This window comes from Tupaia chinensis, unplaced genomic scaffold, assembly GCF_000334495.1.
Source record: "Tupaia chinensis unplaced genomic scaffold, TupChi_1.0 Scaffold000066_1, whole genome shotgun sequence".
Lineage (NCBI taxonomy): Eukaryota > Metazoa > Chordata > Mammalia > Scandentia > Tupaiidae > Tupaia > Tupaia belangeri.
In genome coordinates, this window is record NW_006159525.1 from 8,049,879 (window position 1) to 8,060,606 (window position 10,728).

At 43.6% G+C, this 10,728-nt stretch overlaps 1 protein-coding gene across 1 annotated transcript in view; it reads left to right on the plus strand.

Moving 5' to 3' along the window:
• Positions 1-10,728, plus strand: part of DNER (delta/notch like EGF repeat containing) — a 234,775-nt gene that overhangs the window by 167,559 nt on the left and 56,488 nt on the right. Inside the window, exon 9 of the mRNA XM_006141980.1 lies at positions 9,157-9,279. Within this exon, the coding sequence (XP_006142042.1) occupies positions 9,157-9,279 (123 nt within the window). The remainder of the gene's footprint in view (positions 1-9,156; positions 9,280-10,728) is intronic.

Genomic DNA, 10,728 nt, shown 5'->3' on the forward strand with positions numbered 1-10,728 from the left:
GCCCCCCCCCAGGGGGCATGGCCACGCCGCAATCCCTTCTCCTCCATTCTCCTCTCGGGATCTTAGGCACGCACGCACGCACGCACATGCGCCTGACGTGAGTTTAAGCCACCGGGTCTGGGACTTGAACCGCGGTCGATTATGTGGGAGTCCAGTGACATAGCCATTATGCTAACTGCTGATCCCCAGAGTCTCCTTTGAGTTAAAGCTTTACACAGTTCAAGCAGTGCATTGCTTGACACTCCACTGCAGATGGGCTCTAGATCGTCAGTGAGTTTAGGAAGAATCTGAAAGCTCACAGTCCTATTACGATAACGATTATTTTTCCTGTGACCACATCTTTTACTTCTGTGGATAAGGTGGAATATTTACTCTCCTGGGAACTGGCCTAGACTTGAATCAGGGAGTCGTGGGCTTTCACATTTTATCCACCACACCAACAAGAGGGGAGAACGTCCTCCGAGTTGTAACACTCCCTTGAAGGCGCTGTTTTCCTCATCCGCTGCTTACTTCAGCTTGACTATGTATAAAAATAGCAAACTCTAGAACATTTTAAATTTACTCTCACCTTGCATTGCCGTCTGCACTGGGGAATGAGCAGCCTTGTTTTGACTGTCCTGAACACATTGCCATTGCTTTTGGAAGGTCCTTCCTGAAGTAGCAGGAAGCATGCATAGCCCCCCAGAGACCATACACATGGATGAATGGCTGGAATTTGTCACACTAACTGTGAAAGCCATCTGGCTACCTCCAAAGACTTTACCATTTGGGATTTGGGATTTTCAAGGAGTGACAACATGAAGGGTGAGGGGAGAAGAGCTCACAAGTGCCTAGGGGTGGGTCTGAAGGCAGTCTGGTGTTTCTACGGTGTTGTCTGGAAACAGTGTTGAGCGAGAGGTCAACATGAAGGCAGTGGAAGGCCTTGGCTTTCAGTGGAGAGAGTAGGGATCATGTACTTAAGATCTGCAGACGGCCGGCATCTTGCTCGGGCAGTTCAGTCTCTGGGTGGGATCCTGGCTTATCGTCCAATGCCCTTGCTGAGTTAGTTGCACTGGGCTATGGTTTTCTCATCTGAGTGGCAGGAATAACAGCACCTAGAACCTAGCTTCACCAGCTGCCTTGATAAGGGGCTCTTATTTCAAAGACACAGAGGCATCTCAACCTAATAATAGAACATTCAGCAGAGTTCTTGGTAGCTCAGAAATCACTAGTTGGGGACTCTTTTCCTCTTTTCCCATTTCATTGGTATGAGCCCAACCCCAGAGGAATCTAATGCTTGTTTTCTCCTGCAGGCTAGCATCCCAGAGAGAGTCACCCTTGGCTGATAGCACCTCCAACCTGCAATGGAAGATGGCCCTCTTGGGATTACCCAGAAGCTTTTTATATTTTTATTGTTTTTTCTTTTCTTTTTTTAATTTTCCAAAGGGCACTTGTGCTTATTAGAGAGAGATAGACAGAGAGAAAGAGAGAGAGGAAGAAAGTGAGAAAGTACCCCTTCATGGGGAAAGGCTACGCTGCAATTCCTTCTCCACTGTTTCTCCCTACTTTCAGGATTTGGGGCATGCACACACACATGCTTGGTGTGTTTTTCATCCAGCACACGAACCCTGTGATCAGCCACGTGGGATCCAGTTGCCTTAACCACCAGACCATGGGCTGTCCCCAGAAATCCTTTTTCTCTGGTGAATTCACTCTCAGTCTTTAGAACAACTCTTTGAAAATGTCACATCCCAAATCTCAAGTCACTCTCATTTTATAAAAATAATTTAGGACAATGGTTCTTAAGAGAGTTTTGTTCATGGAGGACAAACGACAACATCTGGTGACATTTTTGATCATCACAGCTATGGAGAGGTGGTGCTTCTGGAAGGTCGAGTGCAGAGGTCAAGGATGCTCTCTGCGTCCCATAGTGCACAGGACAGCCCCGGCATGAAGGAACATCTGGTTCAAAATATCAATAGTGCTGTGCTTGGGGAACCCCACTTCTAGCTGTTAGGATGGAATGAGAAATTATGTTTTCCCCTGTATCTTTGGAGATAGATAATCACCTCTAAAGAGGTTATTAAGGTTCAATGAGGACATTAAAGTGAGGCTCCAATATGGTAGCCATGGCATCCTTGTATGAAGATGAGGTACACTGGGGTGCTCACACACAGAGGAAAAGCCCTGTGAAGACACAGCAAGAAGGTAGCTCTCTGTAAGCCAAGGAGACAGGTCTCAGGAGAAGCCAGACCTGCTGACACATTGACTTTGATCTTGAATTTCCAGCCTCCATAACTGAGAAAATAAATTTTCGTTGTGTCATCTAACCAGCATGTGGCATTTTGTCATGGCAGCCCATAGCAGACTAACACACGAGTCAACGTGTTTGGGGACAACATGGAAAAGCTGGAAGTACACAAGATTTACTGTGTGGCATTGGGAAAATGTATCTCTCTGACTTTTAATTCCTCTTTTATAAACCTGGACTAGTCAGGCCCGTCACTTTGGGCTTTTATGAGGATTAAACACATTATCAGACACGAAGAGCCACACACACAACAGGTGCCACTAACTTGCTTCAAGACCGTAAGCTCCTTGCAGACAGAGACTCTGCTATTTAGGTTTGTGTTCAGGGCATCTTGAAGCTCCTAGTACAACCAAGGTGTATCTGAAATGTGTGTTGCACTAATCAATAGCATTGCAGGTACTGATTCAGTAAGTATTGTTTGCACAACTGTTTTTCTACCAGATATTGCTGGCCCAAGTGTGATTACTGCAGCTTCAGCCTCTTATATTCTAGCTTATATTCTAGAAGTGACCACTGAGTAAAGAACTAAGTTGAGGGACCAGCAGTTAGTGTAATGGCTATGTTGCTAGACTACTATGTAGTTGACCATGGTTTGAGTCCTGGACCTGGTAGCTTAAACTCACGCCAGGCATGTGTGTATGCGTGCCCAAGATCCCAAGAGGAGAATGGAGGAGAAGGGATTGTGGGTGTGGCCCCCCTCCCCCCTCCCCCTCTCCGTGGGGGATTTCTCGCTTTCCGTCTCTCTGTCTCTCTCTGTCTTTCTGGTGAGTGCATGTGCCCTATAGCAAAAATCTCTCAATAAAAAAGAAAAAAGAAAGAAAGAGAGAGAGAGACAGAGACAGAGACAGAAAGGGAGAAAGAAAGAAAGAGAAGAAAGAAAGAAAAGAACTAAGTTGAAAATATGATTTCTGATAGCTTTAAATGCTATGATGAAAATCAACTGGTGGGGGAGCTGCTTTACATAGCATTGTCAGAGCATCGTTTGAAGAAGTGGTTTTGATTTTGTTGATTTGTGGTGACGTAGGTATTCTTTATTGATGACTTATATTCCACCAGAGCATTGCTCTTATGAAATGATTTTCCAAAGTGGTGAGCAGCTTTTGGTATGACCTTCTCTTCATTTATTCAGTAGTATGTCCAGAAAACTCAGTGTATCTTAACTCTGTGTCGTTCTGTAAGGCAGTTAAATTATAGTCCTGGGGAGTTATAAGTGGGATTTTTACCTGCATGCGTGTCTTGTGAGATGGTTCAAAGTTGTGAAGGACTCCAAACCATTCTTTGTTGTGCAGGAATTCCCTGGATGTTGAAATTTGCTTAACATCTTTGGCCCACCCAGTAGAATTCTCCAGTCGATATAATAAGGAGCCCTTCCATTCCTAATTCCCAGAACACCCTCAAAAGGGAAGAAAGGGCTCTATTGAGAGTCATAGTTTTAAAAGTTATCAGTGACCTCCTAATCTTCTTTTTTTAAAGCTTATTTATTGGGACCAGCAGGTGGTGTGGTAGTTAAAGCACTGGACTCTCACATGGCCCACTGCAGTTCGAGTCCCGAACCTGGCAGCTTGCTTTCGTGTTCTCCTCTCTCTCTCTCTGTGTGTTCTCTCTGGTAGCCATGCATACCCTGTAGCAAACTTAAAGATAATAATAACATTAGTAATAAATAAAATGAAATAAATAATTCTTTAAAAATATATAAATAAAGAAGTTTATTTATTTGTTTCTTCAAGAAGAGAGATAGAAGGGAGGTACCTCCAACTGGATCTTCATGCCATGCTCCACCTCCAGCCTCATTCTGCTTGGATCATGGGCACACACATGCCCAGCATGCAGAGAGATATCTTGTGGTGCAAGACTGGGACCTCCCCTGGGGGTCCAGCTTTGCAGGACCTTGCGTTACCGTTGTGCCACCATCTGGCCCCCTAATGTAATCCAGTTGCCATCCTCACTCCTTAGAGCCTCTGACACTGCTGGCAGCCCTCAGTGACTGTGTTCTCCTGGCGTCCCTGACTCTGCATGCCTGGGGCTTTTCTCCTTTCCGTAGCCCAATGTCTGTCTGCTGTCCTGATCTTGCATCCTGTGTTGCCCCCACCCATCTGTTCACCTGTGACCTTGGTCCTTCTTTTATCCTCTTTATGCTCTTCTTTGATGAAAACTTCAACACTTCCAGGCAACCAATTCCCTAAGTGCTCTTTCCCCAATTCCCTAAGTGCTCTTCCCCTGCCATTCACACCCATGTTTCTGACTGCCACCCAGCTCTCTCCAAGTGAACCCCAAGTTAAACATGTCCAGAATGAAACTGGTCTTCTTTCTCCAAACCTGTTTTTCCTTTGGTTGCCTTAGCCATCCAGGACCATGGCACATGTATGCATTTGATGTACACAAGGAGAGCCTGGGACAGGAACCTGGGACCCTCGCACATGGCCTCAGCATTGTGGGGCATTGCGTTACTGCCATGTCACCTTGGCTGGCCTGTCGTAGCTCTTTGTGTGAATGAAGCGTCAGCCTGCCTCTGGGAGTCCTCTGGGCGCTTCCTCTCTCCCATCTCAGCTGGTTGCTGTGTTCTGTCCGTTCTAAAGAAGGGACTGGAGCCGAGTGTTTAGGAGTAAGCCATGCAAAGACTGGCGTGGTGCTGAGGAGGCTCAGTGCCCTGGAAGGGGCCATTCTGATCACACCCTTCTTATCTTTTATTTTATTTTAAAGACATCTTTTGGATTAGCCTAATTATTTTAGACCCTGGGCATACTGCCCTGAGCTAATTTGTTTGCCTGAATTAATTATCAGCAGGGGGGTGGCAGCCTCATTTTCACAGAAGCCTTCTCTTTTGGAAGAATGCCTTTTTTTATTCAAACAGTTCGATTTAGGTTTCTTGGCACAGAGTGTAGGGGTGCCTTGACATTTCCATAAAGAAATTTAAATGTTACCCTTTCTGAAGAAACAGTTTTAGAATATGAAACCTTTATCTTTTTTTTTTTCTCCCAATGAAGAAAAACATCACCAGCTTAATTATCTCTGTAAAATAACTTCCTCATTTGCTTTTCATGTTGCTAGTGGAAAAAGATAATGATACTATTTTAAAAAAGCAAAAACAATTATGGATGGTTTCGTGAAACTTGCTTTTGATTTTTGTCTTGGTAAATAATACCTTAATTTAGAGGTTAATGATGTGTGGAGGGTTATATTTTATCTTTCCAAGTTGATTGTTAAAAAATCTTCTAGGAGAACAAAACATACTGCTGCTGATGAGTTGATATTCTACACTGGCTATAAAAAGTTCTTTGAAACAGAAGAAGCCATGACACTTAACTTTATATATATAATACAGACACACATCCATAATACATAATGTATATATATAATATGTATCTTTGGTGTATTATATACATATATTACAGCAAAAAAAAACAACAGAAAATCTAGCTTCTTTTAAAATTTATTTAATTTTATTTATTATCATTATTACTTTTAATTTTCAGTAGACACTCATCAGAGAGAGAGGTGAGAAAGCAAGCTCTCCAGTGCGGTACTTGAACCACAGTTACACACAGGAGTCCAGCACCTTAGCTACCATGCCACCTGCTTGTCTTGCAATTTAAGTTCTTAATGAATTTTTAAGTGTACCTTGCAATATCGGCTACCACACACACACCATTGTGCGACAGACCTTCTGTACTTACATTCCATAACTGAAACTATGCTCACTGAACAGTATTCATGGTTCTGTGAGTTTGATCATGTTAGACACCCTCCCTCCCTCCCTCTCTCTCTCTCTCTCTTTCTTTTTCTCTTCCTTCCTTCTTTCCTTTCTTTCTTTCTTCCTTTCCCATCCACCCTCCTTTCTTTTCTTTTTCTTTCTTTTTGATAATGGTCATCCTGAGGGATGGGAGGTAATAGTCCCTTGTGTTTTAGTTTGCATTTCCCTGGTGATTAGTGATGTTGATCATCTTTTCATACATCTGTTGACCATTTGTATTACCTTACATCATACACAAAAATCAATTCAAAATGGATTAATGATTTAAATGCATTGGGTTATCTGTAAAGTCATGATGCATTTTTGCATAGAAAAACAGAAAAAATATGTCATGACTTTTCCAGTGAACCAATAACATCTGAAACTATAAAACTCTAGGAATAAAACATAGGGGAAAAGCTTCATAGTATTTTCTTAGCAATGGTCTCTTGGATATAACATCAATGATTTCTTGGATATAACATCAATGCTAGCTCTAACACCAGCCTCGGTGGTACATGCTGCTAAGACACTGTGCTCTGTAGACTGGGACCATGTTGGAGATCCATGTTCACTTCCCACTTTGATCTTAAGGCTGGGTATAGTGGTATGTACCTGTCATCCCCTCAACCTGGAAGGCTGAGGCAGGAGACTTGTGAGCTGGAGGGAGGCCTTGGAAACATAGCAAGACCCTATCTAGAAGAGTGCTATGTGTGGTGGCACATGCTTGTAGCCCCAGCTGGGAGACTGAGGCAGGAGGATCACACCATCGTGAGATTCTCTCTGAAAAATTTAAAAACCACAGCCAACAAAGTAAAAATAGAGAAGAAGCACTGTGTCAACTAAGAAGATTCTGCACAGCAGAGGAAACAACAGAGCAAAATGGCAGGCCATGAAAATGAGAAAATATTTGCAAATCATATATTTGGTCAGGGGTTTTATTCCAAAAGTTTGGTAAAGAGAAAGATCTTCTGTTGATTTTAGGAGTCACCAAACTGCTGTGTAAAGGGACTGTATTGTAAGTATGGAGGCTTTGCAGGCCATCTGGTCTTTGTTGCAGCTGCTTGGTCTGCTATGGAAATAGGAAAGCAGCTATTGGTAATACACAAATGGATGGGCATGACTGTGTCTCAATAAAACTTTATTGACAAAAATCAGGCTGGAATAGATTTGGTCAATTTCTAATCTAGAGTAGGCTTTCTTGGCCTGGTCAGATTGACGTCTTTTGCAATGGTCCTTGGGTGGTCTTTGTGGTGGGGGCTGCCTTGGGCACTGTAGTGGGCTTTGCAGCTTCCTTTGTTGTACCCTCTAGATACCAGGAGCAACGCCTTCCTCTCACCTCTAGTGGTAACAAACAAAAATGTCTCGAATGGTGCCAAATGCCCTCTGGTGGACAAAGTCACGTTAATTAAGAACTTCTCACCTAAGCAATTGAACTAATGTGATGAAGAGTAATGCAAAATAGTTTCTAAAATGACGAAAAGTAAGGTAAACTGAAAGAACTGAGAACCATAGTGTGTTTGTCTTAGGTAGGTCAAGGTCTCCTTAAGGGAGGCGTTATTACTGCCTAAACTGGGAACGCAGTTCAAAAACAACTGAAATGGCAACATGCTTGAAAAGGGCTCTGTTAATAATGCAAGTATGAGCTTAACCTACTTTCGCGATGGGCACAGGAAGCAAGATTGTGGGGCACATCAACATGTTCTAATGGACTTTCTGAGTTTCAGGGCTGGCTGTGAGTTGAAAAGGCTGGCAAAAAGCTAGTAGTTCGAAATCCTGCTTGGGCAGGGTTTTATTTATTCTGCTTATCTGAATTCAGGACTAACACAGGCAGGGTGATTTTTGAAAGTGCTCACATGTTTCATTGCTTGGACAGGGCCAGACGAAAATGGCCTGGCTTCACAGCAAACTGGCAGTGACACGTGTTTTTGAAAAGTTGAAAATGGTGTCACACTCACAAGTGAATCTCTAGGAATGTTGTCTTCTTGTCCTTTAGAATAAACACCTGTTTTGAAAATAGGAGAGGGAATACTGTCTTTTTCAAGAGATTATCGTTCCTCCCCTTTATTCATGTGACTGTATTTTTAATAATTTAAACATTTATGTACAGTTTTAAATATCGTTATTTATACAATCATATTTTTAAACAACAACAACACAAAAACCACATTTCATCAGGAATTTCAGCTAAGTCCTTTGGGCAAATTGTTTTTCTTGACTTAAAAGATAAAGAAAACACATTAGTGGGACCAGCAGTTAGCGTAATGGCTATGTCACTGAACTCCCATGTAGTCGACCTCGGTGCGAGTCGCAGACCCAGTGGCTAAAACTCATGCCGGGCGCGTGTGTGTGCATGCCCAAGATCCCGAGAGGAGGATGGAGGAGAAGGGATTGCAGCGTGGCCATCCCCAGGGGCGGTGATTTCTCGCTTTCTGTCTCTCTGTCTCTCTCTTTCTGGTGAGCACATGTGCCTTTTCTCTTCAAAAGTAGAAAAAAAAGAAAACACATTGGTGCTTTTTCTCCTTTAACCAGATTCTCTGTAGTTACATACACTTTCCTCATTGCTTTAGAGGAAAAGTCTGGTTCTCCTTACTGTTTGTTGCTCTCACTGTCTCCTATGGTCACAGCAGACACACTCGTGACCAGGTCCCCCAACATCAACACCAAATGACAGCTAAAGATGAGACTGACAGTGGATAAACAGGATCGTCTTCTTTATGCTTGCAATCATGAAAAAACGTAATAAGAATGGGCTCCTTCTTTATAACCATTCCCCAAACCCACATGTCAATTTTACCCCAAGAGACGCAGCTCTAAAATCCCATTGGTCCTGTACCATTCTTTCCAATCAAAACCCAAGTCTCATTTTTGCAGGCTGACCCAGGGTGAGTTTTGTTTTCTTCCTTTACTTTTTTTTTTTTTTAAGAATTATTTATTTAATTCTATTTATTGTTGTTATTATTATTATCATTATTATTATTTAAATTTGACCAGAGAGAGACAGGAAAAGTGAGGAAGTAAACCACCAGGTCCAGGATGCAAACCCCAGCTGGCCATGTGGGAGTCCAGCACCTTAACCACCAAGTGTGGTTTTGATGGGTTCTTTTGACAGCAGGCCTTTTTCTCTGTTCCTCAGGTTACCACGGCCTCTACTGTGAGGAGGAGTATAACGAGTGCCTCTCCGCGCCATGCCTGAACGCCGCCACCTGCAGGGACCTTGTTAATGGCTACGAGTGTGTGTGCCTGGCAGAATACAAAGGTGAGGGGCCGCTTGCCTGCTTGTGCCAGAGTAGCTCTGAGTGACATCACAGATTTTCAGCTGAAATGCCTGAAACGCTAATTGGAGCAGACACTTATTTAGAATAAAAATCAAAAGCTGAAGCTGGGTTGATTTATGGGCCCAAGGAGACCAATTTGCAAGCCTCAGGTTTCCTCCTGATAAGCTGAGAAATCACCTGCCTGCTCTACCCTTCTGTTTATATTTTCACTCTCTTTTCTGTTGAATGTGTAAAAAGCTGAAAACAAAAAGTGACATTAAGGTGGACTGTCAGACAGAGGTCAAGAGGCCAAGACTGAAAGTAAGACGAGGAAAGCCTGCTGCCGGCTAGGCAAAGATGGGATTCCGTGCTTTCTGCTGGAGGAGGCAGGTGGAGTCGCATGTATTGGCAAATAAGTTAATAATTCTCATTAAATGAGTCAGCTGGGAGGGAAATGTTAGTGTATTTGAGTGGACACGTGTCAATGTCACTTTGGAGAAACAGCAGCACTGCCAGAGTCTTACAATGTGCAGACCCTGTTTTAAACCCCTGTGTGCACTAACTCATTAAACCTTTCCAACAGCCTCACGAAGTGCCTGGAGTGTTATCCCTCATGGCTCCGCAAGCCCTTTCTCCTGCCTCCCCCTTGGCCTCTAGCTGTAAAGCGTGGCTGGTGTGGCTTCATCGAGCTCAGACGCCCGTGGACGCCGCCGTGCCAGGAGTCTGTTTATCAGCTGTTGCTCACATTCTCCAAGCCGTAGCTGTAGGGCTGGCTTAGATTTTTGTAATGCTTTGGGGGACTCTATTTATAGCTGCTTCACTTAACCTCTTGCTCACATCACTGCTGGCTTGACACCATCCAGCTGCCTGGTGACCTTGAGTTGCGACTTGTGTCGCTTCTCTTTGGATCGACCCACCTTTATGTAGTGATCTTTTGGGCAAGTTTCAAGGGCTGAAGAACTTGCTCAAGCCCCTGGAAGGAGGGGCTGAACCAGGGCCAAGTCTGAGCTTTCTGTTCAGCAGATCTGACGCCCTGTTTGGAGGGCGATACCCACTTAGGACCAGACTCGATTTGCTTCCCCAAAGGCATGTGGACAGACATGCTGGCTTCATCTACATGGCTTTTCATGGCTTTTCAGTTCTAGGTCTATCAGAGTGCCAAAAAATAGGGCATTAGCTTAACCCTGGAAAGAAGAATAAAGGATTGAAGGATCAGGAGACCCAGGTGGTTCGTTTTCATCAGGGAGCTCCTAGCTTCCTCTTGAGCCTGGATAAATCTCTTAGACTGACTGGTCTTCACTTTCTCCATATAAAGCAAGGACAAACTTTCTTTTTTTTTAGAGAGAGATTTTTGCTATAGGGTACATGTACTTGCTGGAGAGACAGAGAAACAAAAATCGAGAAATCACACACACACACACACACACACACACACACACACACACACGGGG